The 20428-nt window shown below is 36.7% G+C and overlaps 1 protein-coding gene across 2 annotated transcripts in view; it reads left to right on the top strand.

The window, feature by feature from the left end:
• Positions 1-754: 754 nt before the first annotated feature.
• Positions 755-20428, top strand: part of LOC125846275 (uncharacterized) — a 70338-nt gene continuing 50664 nt past the window's right edge. The window contains exons 1-2 of one of the 2 annotated variants that reach the window (XM_049525653.1): positions 755-1000; positions 9294-9692. In XM_049525653.1, the coding sequence (XP_049381610.1) occupies positions 817-1000; positions 9294-9692 (583 nt within the window). In that variant the 5' untranslated portion in view covers positions 755-816. Of the gene's footprint in view, positions 1001-9293; positions 9693-20428 lie in introns of those variants that run through there. The other variant, XM_049525654.1, reaches the window with a different exon arrangement.

Below are 20428 nucleotides of genomic sequence, written 5' to 3'. Positions count from 1 at the left end.
GATATATTTATATTGTATCAACCAATTTTGTCGAGTAATTTGAATTCTTCACGATTTGGGCTGCGATGACAGCTTGATAAAAATGATGAAAATTTAAATTTTGAAATTTGTGAATCTGTTACAGATTGAGATGAATTAATAACAATACTTATGCGTGAATTGTGGCAATTAGAATCAATTTTAGGTTAATTTTCCTTATTAAGTGCAACATCCATCTATTTTCCTTATTATGCACAACAACCAGCTTTCACAATGTGTCAAACCTAATGTATTCAAATAAAACTTATATATCTAAATGACTTGTATTTTAAGGAATATTTGTAAAATAGAAAAAAGTATGAATAAAATTTAGGACAAATTACAGAAATACACACCTTTTGTTTCACTTATTTCCATTATTCCCTATTACTTTTAAAAATCTCCAAAATCCCTTATTTCTTTAATGTATCCGAGCTAGTTTTTAATGTATCTGAGCTATATTTTAATGTATCCGAGCCAGTATTTAATGTATTCGAGCTACCTATTATGTATCCGAGCTACATATTAATGTATCAGAGACAATATTTAGTGTATCCGAGGTGCAAATTTATTGTATTCGAGCTTCAATTATTGTATCCGATTTTTTTAATTTTTAAGGAATTAATGTAATTAGAAATTTATTAGGGATAAATTGTAATTTCATACTAAAACTATGAAATTTATGTAATTTACCTAAAATTTATGTAGCTCAAAAATTGGTGGGCCGATCCGAAGGTCACCTAGTGAATGTAAGTAAAAATGAGGTGGTTGGAAACCTGAGATATTTCTCGTCGGAAAATGAGGACGAATATTAGAATCCTTCTTCTACTGCTAATATTGGCGTCGGCGGCGTTTCTTCTTGCCGATGGTGCTGAAGCCGGCAGCAGCAACTCGTTAGTCCAATGGCAGATCATCTCGAAGCTAAACTACTCTTCCCAGATTCGCCTCCATCCCCATCTTCTTCTTTTGGTTACTGTCCCTTGTAATCCCACTTCCCTTTAATCTTCTTTTACATTGAAATTATTTTTTACCTTACTTCTCTCCTGAAATAGAACTGTTCTGAAAATTGAGGATTTTTCTACAAGACAGACCCACCTCTATTTTGAATCAAATCAAAATTGATATCATTTATGCTTAGATGTTTGTATAGTTGTTATGGTTAAAAGAGGCGCTGACACAAAGGTTCTTTAGAAGTGATTTAGCGTCCATTCGCTTAAGATATTTTGTTAAATGTACTTTGTGAACATATAGTGCTGCAATGTTAAATGTTCTTTGTGTTACTAATGAACTAGTGGACCACATGGATAGTAAGCAAATTGAAGCTTTATTCTTATAAATATTATACTCAAGTGAGCTTTTAAAGTAGTGATAGATAGATTTGTCATATTCTTTTGGAAAAAACGATAGTAAGTTTGTGAGGTGATTCCTCAAAGCTTTGGTTCAGTAATAAGGATGCGTCATGCCATGTGTGGGTAGGGCCTATGTCATGAGTTCGAAGGAAAGAAATTTGTGGAACGGGAACCCTACACCAATCCTAATGGTGGATTATGTGGAAGAGAAGAAGTCAGAGATACTTTGAAGCCAATAAGGAAATTTTTCGAAAGAAGTTTAATGCAACATTCATAGCATGAATTCCAAAGAAGAAAGGTGCCAAGGAATTGGGAGATTTTAGGCTTATCAATCTGATAGGCAGTGTTTACAAGCTATTTGCAAAAGCACTAACCGAAAGATTAGAAGGGGTAGCATCAAAGCTTGTGGATTCTCAACAAATGACTTTCATTTAAGGATGAAAGGTCCTGGATGTTGTCTTGGTGGTCCCCAAAATATAATTGGAACTACTTTTGGAAGAGTGACATTCCTACAAAAGTAAAATGTTTCACCTGGTTAGTGATAAAGAGAGCATGTTTAACAGAAGAAGTTCTACAAAAGAAAGGCAGACAACTGGTTCCTAGGTGTTTTTTGTGCAACTTGACAGGGGAAACAAATAACCATCTCTTCCTGCATTGTAAGTTTACTGCTCAAATTTGGAACTTGTTTCTCAACATCACAAGCATGAACTGGACAATGCCAGAACATACATCAGATCTGTTGAGCTGCTGGATTAGGAGGGGAGGCAGTAAGAGTCAAAAGAGATGGTGGAAGCTAATACCATCATGTGTATGGTGGTCAATCTGGAAAGAAAGAAATGGAAGATGTTTTGAAGATAGATCCAATTCCGTTCACAAAGTTAAATGGAATTGTATAGTATCTCTACTTTTTTGGTGTAAACAACTTTGTATAGATGATATAGACCAGCTTATAGATTTGATAGGAAACCTGTAATTATCCCTTTTTGGAGGTAGCCAGCATACCCTTAATGCTGAAGAATTCAACCTTACCAGTTTCAAAAAAAAAGAAGCAGTTGACTCTAGGATCACACTAAATAAGCCTGGATTCCTTTGCAAACTGGATATTGAAAAAGCATATGATCATTTTAGTTGTATTTTTCCTAGTTTATATGATGGAAAGGATGGGTTTTGGATCCAAATGGATCAAATAGGTTGAACCTTGTATCTCAATTTTGAGCTTCTCTGTTCTCATCAGAGAAAATGACATAAATAGTCTCTTAACTATAGGAGTAGGTCTAAAATGGTCCCAAAATTATACACTTAACAGATTTAGTCCCCTAACTATTCAAAAACTTATCAATTTTGGTCCCTTAACTATACACTTACCGGTTTTAGTCCCTTAATTATAAACTTACCGATTTTTGTCCTTTAAGTATTCAAAGACTTATCAAGTTTGGTCTTTGTCCATTTTTTAAATACAAATAGCTTAGGTTTATATTAACAGAAATATTCGTGAAATTAAATCTTTAACCCATTTTTTAAGTTGTTTCTAATCCCCGCCATTTTTTCTCCAAACTACTCTTATGAAAAGAACAATAACGTCAATGATTCAAAATAAAATTAATGCGGAAAGAAGATATAAGTTCTAATTTTATTCAACAAGGATAAAATTAAGCATATAATTGTTGTTAATGACTTGAATCCGCACTTGAATATGCTGATCAATGCGGATTTTATTTAATTTACTCAAATTTCCTTACGTAAAATAAAAAGAATAGAGAAATAAAATTGATCAATTTAAAAAAAAATAAAAAAATTACAAATCTATCATTTTATAAATTTCAATTTCTGAAAAAATTATTCAATGAAGTCGTTAGAGTACAAACTTTGGATTTAACGGGTAATAATTTTTTTCTTCTTATAATAAAGTTTAGCATATTCAAGTCATTAGTAGCAATAATGTGCTTCATTTTATCGTCCGTTGAATAAAATTATGACTTATATTTTCTTTCCTCGTGAATTTTATTTTAAATCGTTGAGGTTAAGGTTCTTCGCATAAGGTTAATTTGAAGAAAAGTAGCGGAGAGAGAGAAACAATAGAAAAAACTGCTAAAGGATTTAAATTCTTGAGACATGGATTCTGTTAATATAAACCTAAGCTATTTGTATTAAAAAAAATTGACAAAGACCAAAGCTGATAAGTTTTTGAATACTTAAAGGACTAAAATCGGTAAGTTTATAGTTAAGGGACTAAAATTGGTAAGTGTATAGTTAAGGGACCAAAGCTGATAAATTTTGAATAGTTAAAGGACTAAATCCGTTAAGTGTATAATTAAGGGACATTTTAGACCTACTCCTATAGTTAAGGGACTATTTATGTCATTTTCTCGTTCTCATCACGTGGAGCTCCTAGAGATCTTAGGTAAGGTCTTGTCTCCCTTTCTATTTATTTTGGCAATGGAGAGTCTTAAGAATTCGATTAAGACTACAAGCTCCTATGGTTGGATTAAAGGATTTGAGATGAACGGGAATAACAATAGCAAGTTAGGAGTCACTCATCTATAACATGTTGATAATATGCTAATCTTTTGTGATGCTAATAGAAAGCAATTAGAGTACTTGAGAGTAATTTTAGTGTTATTTGAAGGAATATCTGTGCTTCACATTAACTAGAGGAAGAGTTGCATTTATCCTATCAATGAAGTGCCTGATATTGCCCAACTGGCCACAATCCTAGGTGGTGATGTTGACTCTATACCTGCTATCTACTTGGAAATGCCATTGGGAGCTAAGTCAAAATCGAAGGTGATTTGGAACAATGTTATAGAAAAATGTGAAAGTAAGCTGACTAGATGGAAGTCACAATACCTATTTGTGGGAGGTAGGCTCACTCTTATCAATTTTGTGTTAGATGCACTTCCACATTTTTGTGGCATCGATAGACTTGATAAAATCAGGACATTTCTATGGCTAGGAAATAAGGAAAAGAGAGGCTTTCACCTGCTTAAGTGGAAAGTTGTTATCATTGGCAAAAATCCGAGAGGATTGGGTATTAGAATTGTGAAAATTCAGAACAAAATTCTTAAAATGAAGTGACTATGAGATTCAGAACTATGGGGAAGAGTCATTGAAGCAAAGTATGGGGAAGAAGATATGGATGACCAAAGATGTAAATACACCTCATGGAGTTAGTCTGTGGAGAATGGAGATCCATAAGGGCTCTATATCCTGAATTGAAGAACAATACATCTGTTAGAGTATAAATCTGGAAGGACATCTGGCTTGGGAATGGTAGCTTACAAGAGAGCTCCGTCCTAATTTTTTCACTAGTAGAAGAATATTGCAGAACTTAGTCCAGACCAAGGATGGGATCTTCTTACCTTAAGAAAATTGCTAAACGAATGGAAGATTCAGAAGATGACAAAATTTTACAACTCACTAGAACTCTTCAGTGGCCTACTGGAGGGGTCTGATAAATCATGGTGGCTGGGACACAACAGGGGCTCATTTAAGGTGGCATTGCATATAGCTTAATGAATCAGACCATCCATCAGGTGACAAACTAGCCATGGAAACACATTTGGAAGACTAAATCCCACACAAAGTTTCTTGTTTTGTTTGGCTGCTGGCCAGAGAGTCTTTTCAGAATTTGGCGAAAAGAAAGATCTCTTTATGCTCCCGATGCTATCTATGTGGTGAGAAAGCAGGGATAATTAATCATCTATTCTTACATTGCAAAAACATTACATAATAACTTTGGAGAATGTTCATCGACCTTAGAGGGATATTTTGGACAATGCCCGAAAGGATTATTGATGTTCTAAACAGCTGGGAGGAATCAGGTTCTCAGGCAATATATAGGGATAGATGGAGAACTGTCCTAGTAAGTATTTGGTGGACAATTCGAAGGAAATAAATTCCAGATGCTTTGAGGATGTTGGCAACTCCTTTAACGATCAAGCTGAATTATCTTTTGAATTTTTATTTTTTGGTGTAAACAAACCTACTCAAAAGATTCAGTTAATATTATAGATGTTCTGAGTTGTATTTAGGATGGAGGTCACGCAACTCTGCACAACTTCAGCCACACACACAATCGTCAAGGGACTTAAGAATAATTTAAAGGCAACAATGAACAACAAGAATACAATGTTTATGATGAATCTCAAATTTTTTATTATCTCTCAAATATATACAAAGGGATTTTAAAAATTTGGAAGGCTTACAACTAAATAATGCCTTGGCCAAACCGTCTCAAAAAAATAAATAATGCCTTGGCCAATTTTTTCGCCTACAGAAAGGAATCTGCCTATCGGCAGTTACAAAGGGGAGGGGTGTTCCTGGCACATGTCAGCTACAGGAAATCAAGAACACTATCCAAATGCTAAAAAATTGCCAGCCATCTCAGCGTCTGCGTTCCTGATCCCCCACCACAGTTTTGCATCACCCGTCAAGTACATTATAGTGATGTTTAACTTGTCAGTTTCAGAAATACAACTTGGGCTGGGCATCTGGGTGTAGAACGGATGCTAGTCTTGCTATCTTGTGTTTATTTCTGGCCAAAGATGGAGGACAACATTGAAGCTTATGTGAAGACTTGTCTTGTGTGTCAAATGGACAAGACTGAATGTAAGAAGGAGGCAGGTTTGTTGCAGCCTCTTCCTATTCCAGAAAGGTCATGGATGTCCGTTTTCATGGACTTTATTAGTGGGTCTCCGAAGGTTGACGGTAATTCATCTATAATGGTGGTAGTAGACAGATTCTCAAAGTAATCTATCTTCATTGTTATCAATTGTATACTCATTGAAAGTTTCTGCAGATTTGTTCTATAAACATGTAGTCAAGTTATTTAGGGTGCCAAGTGATATTGTGAGTGATAGCGATGTGCAGTTCACAGGTCTGTTTCAAACAACATTGTTCAACTTGATGGGAACTCATTTGAAGTTTTCAATGACCAATCATCCCTAAATTAATTGCCAAACAGAAAGAATTAATCACTTGTTGAAGGAATACTTGAGGCATTTGTGATAGCAAGTCAACAAATCTAGGTGGACTTGCTAGATATGGCACAATTTTGGTACAATCTACATAATTCATCGGCAACAAAGATGAGTCCGTTTGAGTTAGTCTTAGGCAGACAATCTATTAGACACTAGATGTTGCTAATCAGAAGAGGCAAGAGAAGTGTCGAACTACTTACTGTTATGCAAAGGACAAGCATGAGATGCTTGTTGAGGTGCAAGACAATTTGCATAAGGCTCAAAAAATGCATGAAGAAGTGGAAACAAGTTGTGAGTAAATAGAGGCATAGTGGATTGATTCCCAAGTATGATGGACCGTTTGAAGTCGTTGAGAGGATAGGTGAAGTTGCTTATATTAAAGTGGGTTATAGTCCCATTTTGGTTGGCGAATTGACGGGTGATTTGCCTATACGGACTTGGGCAATCCTGCCATTGTGAGCTAGCTTTAGAGGTTGAGTTAGACCTAGGTGCCATATCTTACGGCCTGTGAATTGAAGTTGTCGGAAAGGATGAAGGTACACCATAGTTTTCATGTTAGTTTTCTTGAGCCTTATATTGAAGATGCTGAGGATTCGGGTAGGCATAAAATGAAGAGGGCTCCTCCTGTGGTGCATACCTAAGTTGCTCGTACTTTCCAAAAATGTTGTTGCACTTGTTTCGATTCCTTAAAATACACCATTTTTGGAGGATCTAACTCGCACCCGTCAACCTTTTTGAAGAGTTCGAGCAACATAGGTGCACACACAAGGAATGGCAAGTTCGAGGGAGATTTGACTTGGGAGTAAGAGTACAAAGCTTTGACAGTTCAAAGAGTAGGTTGGGGTCTATCTTAAAACAACATCGATGAGGACGGCGAGTTCAACTGGTGGCGGTGGTTTGTTAGAACCCAAGGTTCGAACATGACTGATGTCGGTAGATACGTGTCAAGGGCTTGTGCATTGCCCCTTTGCACGGGCATTTGTGAGCTTCGTAAGCAATGTCAGAGGTTTTATGCCTATGACATGGTACACGGCTAAGTCAAGGCAACCTTGAATGAATTTAGCATGCGTGCAAGTAGTTGGATGACTCGGCTAGGCAGGTGTGTTGGCATGAGTTAGACGGGTGTAAGGCAAAGCTCGTAGGCGATGGGCATGGCATGGGCTGGAAGATATGTGGAAACTATTTTAAGTGTTGGAAGAGGAAATTCAACTGAGGCAAAGAACATGTGCATGGCATGGGGCCGGCTGGCCATTTTCGCGGCATGTGCATCGGTTACATCAGTGTGCACGGCACATGGGGCAGGTGAGCCAAAATTCAAATATGTGTAATTATTGGTGTAGGAAGATTTCTAGTATTAGAATATTGTTCCTGATTTTGTGTAGCTGACATGTGCCAGGCACGCTCCTCCCCTTTGTAATTGTCACCAGGCAGATTTTTTTTGTTGGCAGAAATTTGGCTAAGGCATTATTCAGTTGTAAGCCTTCTAAATTTCGAAATTCCACTTGTATATATCAGAGAGATAATAAAAAGGTTGGGATTCATCCTGTAAACTTTGTGTTCTTGCTGTTCGCTCATGCCTTTGAATTTTTCCAAGTTCCTAGAAGATTGTGTGTGTGTGGCCGAAGTTGTGCAGAGTTGTGTGACTGCCCTGCAGTGGTGAAAACAAAAAAAAGCACCCATGTTACAACTTAGCTTTGAATACCTGAAGTGCATTTGTAAATAACTAAATATGGTATCAATACAACTTATGTACTGGTTTGTCTATTATACACACAAGTTACCAATTTTTTTAAAATAAAATAAAATATTTGTACCTCAAAACATAGATATTTAGCTCTCATAGCCTTTTGGTTTAAGAAGTAGAATGTACAGCAAGTAGATAGGATGGTTAATTTCCATAGTTCTTTTCACGTGTAGCTAGTGTACTAAGGTGCATATTACTGGGGTTGTACTACTCATCTATTGCACAGTCTAGATGCTATTCTTTAATAAAAAAATTATTCGAAAAGGATTGTGCAGAATGCTATTCAGCTTTACTTCTGGACATTATAAGGGACTTTGTCTACTCAAGCTTTATGCTTTTGGTTCAGTAAAGATAAGAAGTTTTGAGAGGTGTGCAGGGTGGCTACTTTGCGATGAAATTGAGTATAGTGCTAGAAATCAGGTTGTCATTGTTCCTTATTTTTAATTTCTTTAATGGACTTCTGGTTGTCACTTGGGTCCAGCTATAGGTGCAAAAATTTTGTATGCTTTCATCCTATACAACAACAACAACAACAATAATAACAACATACCCAGTGTTATCTCACAAATAGGGTCTGGGGAGGGTAGCGTGTATGCATACCTTACCCCTGCCTTTGGAGGTAGAGAGTTTGTTTGCGATAGACCCTCGGCTTAAGATATGCTTTCATCCTCTATTTCCTAAAAAGTGAAACTTAATCTCAAGTTGTCAGACAAAAGGACCTGAGGAGCTACAAACCATTTGAATCATCTATCAGTATCAAATGTGGGCCGGAGTATAACACGATAATCTGTCGAATCCTTAATATCCTTTTTAGGTTTAATCTGTATCACTAGACAATTTAAGGTTCTAAAGGGGGGCACCCGATTTTTCATTAGCTACGTACGACTTTATTACCTTCCAGCTTAACACCCATGGTTCAGTAGGTTGTCACCATTCTGCTACTATTTGTTTTGAGTTGATTTAAAATTAGTGATTGCTTCCATGTTAGACTATTTTTGTTACTATTGTACAATTTTCCTTTTTCTATTTTTTTTAGTTTAATGCGTTGCTCCTCTATCCCATCCTTTAGCTCTAATAATACAGAAAGCTGATTAGGGTTTATTTTGTTGGAGACATGGTAATTGGGACACGTGGGTGCAACCATATACCATTAGATTCTTATGCACTTCTATATATTGTCTGATGAGTTTGCTTATTGATTAGGGTCGGGTGAGTCTCGGTCCCTTATGAAGGAGTTGACTGGCGCAGTTTCTCATGATCAAGGAAGATTTGCTTTACTGAAGCTGATGGTTTTATATAGAAGCAGTGAGAGAATGCTGGCAGATGCAGTTGGAGCTGATGAGGGAATAACAATATTTTATTATCATCACTCACACTCCTACAAGTATATGGGAAGACTTCGTGTGCAGAATATATTGTCATCTGTCCATTATGTTATGTTTCTGTTGCCAGAACAGCTTCCCTTCAAAATTCTAAAAACACCTGAAGACTTGAAAAGTTTCCTTGGTTCAACCGACAAGGCTTTGATTCTTTCTGAATTTTGTGGATGGACCCAGAAATTGCTTGCAAAAGGTGGCAATAACAGCAGCGAATGTGATTTTGGTAACTTATGAACTTCAGTACAGGTTTTTGTTGCTTTATTTCCAGTAAATGAAAGGTGAATAATGTTTTAATATTTAAAAATAGAAGAAAAAACACAAAAGTGAAATTTCCTCATCGAAGATAAGTAGTAGAGTCATAGTCTGAAATGATTTTATTGTCCTTTCTAATAATTTCAAAGTTCTTACTTGACTTAACAATGTGTAGCATTTAGCAAACCGTGTTCTCTGAAATTTCAACTGAACGATTGGTTCTGTCCATAATTGAGCATCCACAGAAAACTGTTCTACAATGACATAGTATGATTGACAGGTCCTAGTTATACTTTAATAAAGGTGGGGGAGTCATTGACATCCTAATGTAAAAGATTCTTCTGTCATTATTAATATATTGTTATAGTTTAAAAGTCTAGTAGTCATTACATATTTACATCTCAATGGGAGCTTAGTTGGTCAGGGGAGCAATAAAGTAACATTCTCAAGTGTACACATTTCTATGTCTAAGTATTTAGGTTCTGAAAGGACATGTGTCCTTGCCGGTGTTCTAAATTTGGGAAATAATTTGATTTCCTGCAATGTTGTGATTGAAGTTGCTATCCTATTGCATCCTCTATATCTACCACCTACTTATGAACATGCTAAAATCTCCTGCATCTAGAACTATTGGATGGGGGCCACCAGAAGGGATCAACTTCTTATAGCTTTTAGTATGGTAAGTCTTCTTTTTTTTTTTTGAAAATGGTAATGTTGTATTCTTCAGCATTAAGGATATGCTGGTGACCTGCAAACAGAGGGGAACAAAAGAAGAGGAAGAAAAAAAAATACTTACAAGGATCCTAATAATTCTACATTCTGTTCTGTTTCCTCTAAACCTTCCTCTTTGCACCAAAAATAAAAGGATACAATTCAATCCCATCTAACCTTCCGAATGGAATTGGACCTATCTTCAAAGTTTCTACTATTTCTTTCTTTCCATACTGTCCACCAAATGCAATGTGGAATTATCCTCCACCATGCCTTTTGGCTCTTGCTCCCCCTTCTTCTTATCCAACAACTCAACAAGTTTGCAGTATGCTCGGGCATGGTCCAGTTTGTCTCTGTGAGACTAAGGAAGATGGCCCAAATTTGTGTTGTAAAGTTGCAATGCAAGAATAGATGCTGGTTGGTCTCCGTTGTGTTCCCGCATAGTGAACACCAAGATACTATAATCTTTCCTTTTCTCCTCAGCACTCCATGTGTCAGGCAAGCCCTTCTAGCAACCAACCATGTAAAGCATTTTATCTTAGTTGGTGCTAAGGTTCTCCATACCTTTCTCCACAAACTCTGCTTAGAGTTGCGTTGCTGGGGACTTTCCATTTTGTATTCCCTGCTAACCATGAAAAACCCATCTTTACTATGTTTCCATCTCAAAGAATCAAGAGCATTGGTGATGCCAGAGAATTTTTCTAATAGCTCTAGCAATTTGGCCACTCTCTCCACTTCCCAGTCATTCAAAAACCTTCTGAAGATCAGATCCCACCCCACCCTTGTGCTGTCCAACATTCATTGATATTTGCATCTAGATTACTACATAGTAAGAAGAGATCTGGAAAGGATTCTTTTAGAGGAATCTGTTTGTTCCACGCATCTGTCCAAAACTTAGTTCTCCTGCCATCTCCCACTTCAATGTACGTAGTAGCTTCAAGTTTTTGCCATAAGTTTCTGATAGTTCTCCAGACCCCCACCCTATAGGCATCAACACCAACATTACTGCACCAAGGATTGTACTCACCATACTTGGATCCAATGACATCCTTCCATAAGGCTTGCTCCTCTCCATTATACATCCATAACCACTTCATCAAAAGACTATTGTTTTGTTTCCTTAAATCTCTATTACCCATACCCCCTTTGTCTCTGCTTTTTAAGGTTATCTCCCATTTGACTAGGTTATAACCTTCAATTTCTTTGCATCCATTCCAAAGGAAGTCCCTCCTTAGTTTGTCCAACTTCTTCAAAACTTTAGGGGCTAATGGAAATAGTGACATTGCATAAGTAGGAAGGGAGTCTAGCACCGAATTGATGAGAGTGTGTCTGCCTCCCATAGACAAATATTGAGCCTTCCATCTTGCTAATCTCCTTTCTATCTCCACAATGCCATCCCAAATTTTTATGCTCTTGTGTTCATTACCCAAAGGCATACCTAAGTAAACTGTTGGCGTATTCTCCACTTTGCACCCCAAAATATCTGCCAAATTCAAAATGTTGGCCACCTCCTTGATTGGAAATAAATTACTTTTCCCCCAAGTCACATTCAGACCCGAGGAAGCTTCAAAAAACAGTAAGATTGTAGAATCTTATTTGGTCCTCTTGAGGTTCACAAAAAATGATAGTGTCATCTGCATATAGCAAATGACAAATTTCTTTAACTTGTCCATTGCTACCATGTATCTGAAAACCTTTGATCCATCTGTTTTGTATTGCTATTCTCATCAAACTATCAAAACCTTCCATTGGCAAGATAAATAGAAGGAGGGTTAAGAGGTCACCTTGTCTAAGTCCCCTTTCTGAAGGGAAGAACCCACTGGTTCACCATTCACCAGAACAGGAAAAAGGACAGTGCTGATGCAAAAATGCATCCAACCCAACCACTTTTCTCCAAAGCCCATTTGTCTAAGGGTGTTCAGCAAGAACTTCCAATTTACATGATCATATACCTTTTCAATGTCCAATTTGCACATTACACCAGGCTCAACACCTTTCAATCTTGAATCCACACATTCACTAGCTATAAGTGCAGCATCCATTATCCGTCTCCAGCCATATTTTCAAAGCGAACACCACAACAGCCAACTCTAGATCAATGCTTGTTGACCAACTTATCCACCACCTTTTTCAGTCTCTCATCTAGTATCTTTGCTAACACTTTGTATATGCCTGTGATTAGACTTATAGGTCTGAAGTCCTTCAATTCAGAAACACCTACTTTCTTGGGGATGAGAGCCACAAAAGTTGCATTGAAACTCCTCAGTCTTCTGATTATTATAGAACTTGTGCATCATACCTTTGATGTCTTCTTCCATTACTTCCCAGCATATAAGATAAAAGGACACGGGGAAACCATCGGGCCCAGGAGCTTTCTCCATCGCACAAAGTTTAATGCATTATAGAATCTCCTCCTCCTCAATTTGTTTCTGTAACTCTTCCTTTTCATCCTCATTAATACCAGTAATCCCCTACAATTGTGATTCTGGCCTCCGAACTTCTGTCTCCTTGTACAAATTTTCGTAGAAATTCTTGATGGCCTCCTTGATAACAGTAGGATCAGTGACATTGCTTCCCCTCCACCTTTAAAGATTCTATGGTGTTGTATCTTTTGCGAGATGTAGCTATTTTATGAAAAAACTTTGTGTTCTTATCCCCCTGCTTCAACCATTGTATTCTGGATCTTTGTCTCCACCTTATCTCTTCATTTTTGGCAACTTCTTCAAAAGACATTGCCAAATTTGTTTTTGCATTAATTCATCATCTGTAAGTGCTCTTTGCTCCTTGCTCCTGAAGGATCTCCCATTTGGCCAAATTGTCAAGGATTGCTTCCTTTTGTTGTTTCCAGTTGCTCCTACTATTCTTGCTCCATTCCTTCAATTTCCTAGTATGGTAAGTCTTTGTGAGCCTTGAAGTGAAAAGATGTCTTTGTCTGGGGTGGTATAACACTTTGCAGAATCCATTTTTTCTAGAATATTGTAGATGTTTGTATGTGATTGTTTGTATCATTCTTGCTTAGTAACTAGAAATTGCTCCTGTGAAATGCAAATAATATACGATTAAGCGGGGATTGAACAATTTTGTGGATAAACATTTACTAATATGGTTATTTCTCTTTGCAATTTTTCTTTTTTCTATTTAGCTCTTGAAGGATAGCTTGGAAAGTTCTAAATAGACTGTTAAGGTCTCAAGTTTTGCATCGAGTTGTTGGACGATTAACTGGAAAGTCAGGCCCAAGTCCCAACACTTAGGTCTAATTGTCTAAGCCCTTGTTCTTGTTCCTTGACTTGCCTATGATTGCTGAATTTTGCAATTCATTCAGGGAATTGCAGGCCTTTTTTTATTATTTTTTAAAAAAAGTCTCCATTGATCATTGATGTGCAAAAAGTTACAATTTGAGCTTGACATACCAAACTTTGTACATGATCATTGAGATGAGACTAACACTTTGTTCCTACAGAAAAAAAGGTAATAATGGATTTAGAGATCAAAGAGGATCATATATGATGTTGGCAAGTTTTGCCGATTTACTCCTAAATGTTGGTAAGCTCCATTTGTCCGTATGGACCAGACCCCTTATGTTACTGGGAAGTTCAAAGAAGAGATTGAAGGTCTTCACTCCTACAACTTTATGACTTAGCGTTGCTAGACTGTCCGCCGATCTATTAGCTTCTCTGGAACAATGGTTGATATTGAAGTCATGATCTTCAATCATCTTTTGGATCTCTTTTATTTGGTTGTAGATATTCCAAGGAGGTTTCTACTCTTTTCTGGAACACTTGGCTAGTAGCAGGGAATCAGTTTCACCCATAGCCATATCAAAACCTTTGCCATCACACCATTTCAGTCCAAAAATCATTGCCTCAGCTTCTGCAATGTTGCTAGTTCTAGCCCCTAGGGATATAGTGTAGGCAAAAATGAAGTTCCCTTCTTGATCTCTGATGATTCCCCCTCCTCCACATTGCCTTTCTACGCAGTTAAGACTGGGCGCCGGACCGGAATGAACCGGTACCGGACCGGAACGGGATGGGTTGACCGGTACCGGGATGAACCGGACCGGAATTACCGGTATGGATACACGGTTCCATCCCGTCCCAATATATACCGGGATGGAACCGGAATGGAACGGGATGGGATAAACGGAACGACACATCTAGCTATTTCAAAAAATGATAAAAAAATTTTTAGTTATTTTAATTTTTTGAAATAAAAAAATATTTTTTCTAAGTTTAAATTAATAGTTTTGAAATTTATAATGTAGTTTTACTTAAGTTTTTTAATTTTTACTTATTAAGTTTGCAAGTTAAGTTTAATAAAGTTTTTTTTTTAAAAATGTTTTGAGCTTAGTTTTAAATATTTGAATCTTTTGAAGTATGCAAGTTAAGTTTAATAAAGTTTTTTTTAAAAAAAAATGTTTTTGAGCTTAAGTTTTCAAGATTTGAATCTTTTGAAGTTTATAAGTTATTACTTATTAATATGTTATAACTTATAAGTTATATTTATAACTTATAATTTAAATAACTTAAGTTTGTAATTTTAAAAAATTAAATAAAAATAAGGATAAAACAATGAAATACGAAATTTAACAAGAACAAATAAAATATAACAAGAACAACGTACAAATAATAAATACAAAAAATAAATATAAGATTAGAGAGTGGAACGAAGTTACCAAACGCTTGTGTAAAGAACAAATGATTATAATCGAAAATTAAAAAATTGATGCCGAAACTTGAAGTTTGAAGAAGATTCCTACTCCAAAATTCACCAAATGATTGTTGAAATCTTCACAATTACAAAATAATATGATAGAAATTTGAAAGTTGAATATTGAAAGTATGAAACTTTGAGAAAGATTGAGAATTGAGAGAAATTGATGATTCTTAATTGTTAAATACATAAATTGTAATTAAAAATATAAAGAGAGGGAGTATATATAGTTTTTAGAATTTGTGATTATGTGTTGGAATTGGAAAATATAGAATTATAGTCGTTGAAAATATTTTCGTTGGGAGAATAGGGGACTGGGGCAGTCAGCTACTCAACTTGTCATTGGCTAGTGGGGACTGGGGACTGGGGATGGGACAGGTCGGCAGGGGCAGGGGGCAGGGCCGCAGGGGGCAATAGACTTTTCAGCCTTTGCTGACCCCTAGGAAGACTTTTTATTAATATATATAAATTATAAATTAATTAATAAAAAATAATTAATCGGAACCGAACTGGAACGGAATCAAAATAAATCGGTACCGGTACACCGGTATCAAATCGTGATACCGTTCCGTTCCGTGTACCGGCACATGGTGTCCCGTTTCGTCCCGAATACTACCGGACCGGAATGAACCGGAATGGTACCGAACCGGTATCGATACAATCCAGTCCGGTGCCCAGCCTTAGTGTTTAATACCTAAGCTATGTCGTTTTGACCCCTGTTCTATGACCTATATAAGTAATTTAAGTCCTAAAACTACCCATTCTAAATCATTCTCCTAAAATCTCAAATTCCCTCCAAGTTCTTTCCCCAAAGTTCTCTCTAAAGCTAAGGAAGATGAAGATAGGGTTTCACTTCAAGATCTCCAATTCATCATATCTTTTAGGCCTTGATCACTAAGGTATGTTAGTATTCATCTATGGAGACATTTCCTACATTGGGTCCCCAAAGATCACAATTTTTATAAGTTCAATTCTCAATTCAAAGTAAGGGTTTTATTCAATTTTCATGGGTTCTTTTCAATTATGATTCAATTAGCTAATTTCTATCTTATATTGCGTGAATTGAAGTAATTACATGTTTTTGAGTTGAATTCATATGAACCATGCATGATCCATGATTTTTTACTATGAACACAAGATGAAATTTATGAACTATGAAATATGAATTTATAAAGATATGCATGCTTTTATGAAATTGATGTAAATGACTTGAGGATGCTTTTAGGTGAAAGTATCAATGAGATTGTGAAAGGTTTACTCACATACTACTATAATCATGATTGTGAAAGGTTTTCTCACATAATGATTCATAAGGTTGAAAGGTTTTCTCACCTATGTTGAATCAAGATTTAAGGAGCTATTCTAAATGAGTTTTAGCTTGGATTGATATCTTTATTGTGTCTTTCCATGGATGATGAAATGACTATNACGACCCATATTAGTGGTAATAGCAACTCTACAATCCATTATTTCAAAATAGGCATGCAAATATTGACAATGATTTTTCTTGAAATTCAAAAATATCTCTTTTTACCATACTTCTTGATAAACCTTTAAAACTAGGATTATATGTATCACGAATATATGCAATAAAACCCGGATGTTCTCCAAAACTAAAAGGTAAACCACAAACAACAACCATTTTAGCAAAATTTTCACTATCACGATCCTTATTATAGGTTCGATGTGTAAGAGGACCACTTGGGTTCGAAGTATTTAATTCACCTTGAACCATATTTGACCCTCTAGCTGATGTTTCAATGTTAGAATTTTCACAAACATCAAGAGAAAATATATATGCAAACCACTCTTTACTATGCTTATTAATCAAATGTTTTTTTAATCCCCCCATTGAACCTCCACTCCGACCAGATGTACATTTAAAATGTTGTTTACAATTATTACATATACTAAAAGTTTTTTCTTCATTCAAATAACAAAATTTCCACACATGTGATTTTAAAGCACGCTGTACCTTGGTCTTACCTCTAGTTGGAACAATAGGGGGACGACTAGTTCCAATCGAAGGATTGTCCTCTTGAGGTGGAACTTCAGTACTATTGAGGTCGGGACTAGTCGGTGTATCATCTAAATTTTCTTCATCAATTTCTACTTCTTCATTTTCTTGATAATTACCATAATGTCTTTCATAAACCTCTTCAGGAATTATAGGAGTATCCGAATTAATTTCTATAGGACCGGGACAAGAAAAACTAGTTTCATTCACATGAGTAAATTCATCAGTATTCATTCTAACAAGAGGAAAATTAGATGTAGAAGAACTAGAACCCTTCTTATTTTTTGTAAGCATATTTTTTACTCCGTGTACAATACCTTTTTTACCTCCACTTTTTTTAGAAGACAACATGGTATAAAATTATAAATTATGAAATACGAAAGTTAACAAGAACAAATAAAATATAACAAGAACAACTTACAAATAATAAATACAGAAAATAAATATAAGATTAGAGAGTGGAACGAAGTTACCAAACGCTTGTGTAAAGAACAAATGATTATAATCGAAAATTGAAAAATTGATGCCGAAACTTGAAGTTTGAAGAAGATTCCTACTCCAAAATTCACCAAATGATTGTTGAAATCTTCACAATTACAAAATAATATGATTTGAAATTTGAAACTTGAATATTGAAAGTATGAAACTTTGAGAAAGATTGAGAATTGAGAGAAATTGATGATTCTTAATTGTTAAATACTGTAAATACATAAATTGTAATTAAAAATATAAAGAGAGGGAGTATATATAGTTTTTAGAATTTGTGATTATGTGTTGGAATTGGAAAATATAGAATGATAGTTGTTGAAAATATTTTCGTTGGGAGAATGGGGGGTTGGGGCAGTCAGTTACTCAGCTTGCCATTGGCTAGTGGGGAGTGGGGACTGGGGATGAGACAGGTCGGCAGGGGCAGGGGGGCAGGGGGCAGGGCAGCAGGCTTTTCAGCCTTTGCTGACCCCTATGAAGACTTTTTGTTAATATATATATATATGTAATCGGAACCGGACCGGAACCGGACCGGACCGGAATAAACCGATACTGGTACACCGGTATCAAATCGTGATACCGTTTCGTCCCGTGTACCGGCTCACGATGTCCCGTTCCGTCCCGAATACTACCAGACCGGAACGAACCGGAATGGTACTGGAACGTACCGGTACAACCCGGTCCAGTGCCCAGCCTTATACGCAGCTACCATCGCTAGTGAGTTTGACTCTAAAAGGAGGAGGTTTGATCCATGCTACTGGAATACTTGTATTGTATTGGACAACCGCATCACAAGCTTGACAAATACAGCTCCAGTTGTCTCTAATCCGAACTCTGTTAAATTGTTTCCTGATAACCTGCACAATAAAATTTGTGATATTAGTACTAGTTCTATAGAGTGAGGGCTTAGTCCCTTCAAATTTGTTGCTACATCTCGACTTCCATAGCTCCCAACAAATAATAGGAGGTAGGTTCTTGGAAATGAAGTTGGTGATAGGGCTGTTGGATTTGTGGTTCCACCAACTTAGTAGGATCATGTTGAGGTTGTCACTTCTAAATCCAATGCCCAAGGGCCCTGCAAACTTTCTCCAAATCTTCTTAGCTAGGTCACCTTGACAGAACAAATGTTTGATATCTTCATGCTCAGTTCTTGTGGTAGAAAGGCTGCAACAGTAACATTGTGGGTTGAGAGTAATCCCAAGTCTTACAACTCTGTTGTCGGTCGATAGCTTATTGCTGATGGCTCTCCATAAAAGGAAGGACATCTTAAAAGGAAGGACTTTTTGCCATAGGTTGCAATAGATTGGATTTGGATCTCTTTCCTGCCTGATAGACCTCCAAGTAGAGCCAATGCTAAATTTATCTGTGTTAGATTGGCTGCAAATGGCTTTGTGTTAGGATTCTTAGAGAAGGATCGATGAACAGGGAAATCAAATTCAACTGCCATTGATTTTCCCTTGCTTTTGTTCGAATTCCTAGATCGACCTATTTTTGTATATGAATTCAGCTCATCAAAGGAAAGCTGAAACCTTAGAGTTCAATGGAAGAGAGAACTCCTATCTCTTGTTTCTGATTAAAATCTGCGTACTTCTTATTCCTCAAATCCTCCTTTAAATAGGAGCCTTCTTACAGTAATAGGAAGTCTTATGGAACTAGGAAACATAAATCCTATTCTAAACTAATAAGAAAACTACTAACAATATAATTAAATTCTTCCTATTCTAGAATAATAATAAACTACTAGCGTTATAATTAAATCAAGTTATTTGGCTCTCTATCGCACATATGTCTTGCCCACAAATGCGTCCACAACATTACCCCCCTCATGCTGAAAGAGCTTGTCCTCAAGCTCGAACGATGGATAAGCCTGCTTAAAACAGTCTACATCCTCCCAGGTCGCTTCATCCTCTATCATACCCGACCATTGTATAAGAATCTCCTTTGTACCACGGTTTAAACGAGCTCGAATGACGGCAGCAGGCAAAGGAACTACTCGGCCGTCCTCTAGTGTTGGTAGCTCTGTAATAGGTGGGAGTTGGTCGCCTTTGAATGCCTTCAAAAGGGAAACATGAAAAACGTTATGAAGTCGGCTGTCATTTGGCAAATCCAACTCATATGCAACCTGTCCAATTCGCCGTAAAATTGAAAATGGACCATAAAATTTGGGGGACAGTTTATTGTGAATACTCAGCCGCATGGAGCGCTTCCTGTAAGGATGTAAAAGAAGCCATACAAGTGACCCTGGAGAAAATTCGACGTCACAATGGCCCTTATCATAATATTCCTTCATTCGTTGTTGTGCTGCTTGTAATCGAAATCGGATATCACCCAAGATGTGATCACGTTCCAGCAATGCCTGTTCAACAACTTCTACCCGAGTGGTCCCAGGCACATATGAAAGCAAACGAGGTGGGTCACGACCATAAACAACCTTGAAGGGTGTGGTTTGCAATGCCGAATGAAAAGATGTGTTATAACAAAATTCTGCCCATGGGACCCAAGCAACCCACTTTCAAGGACAAGTACCAACAAAGCAGGGAAGATACATTTCAACAGTACGGTTAACGACCTCTGTTTGCCCATCTGTTTGTGGGTGGTAAGCAGATGAGAATTGTAGTTTAGTACCATTCAAGCGAAAAAGTTCCTTCCAAAAAGTGCTAGTAAAAACCACATTTCTATCATAAGTAATAGTTTCAGGTATCCCATGCAAGCGAACAATCTGCTCAAAAAATACCTGAGCCACACGAGCTGCTGTGTATGGGTGAGCCAATGGTATGAAATGA

The sequence above is a fragment of the Solanum stenotomum genome, chromosome 12 (assembly GCF_019186545.1).
Source record: "Solanum stenotomum isolate F172 chromosome 12, ASM1918654v1, whole genome shotgun sequence".
Lineage (NCBI taxonomy): Eukaryota > Viridiplantae > Streptophyta > Magnoliopsida > Solanales > Solanaceae > Solanum > Solanum stenotomum.
The sequence above is the reverse complement of the archived record's forward strand: the minus strand, read 5'-3'. Positions and strand labels throughout refer to the sequence as shown.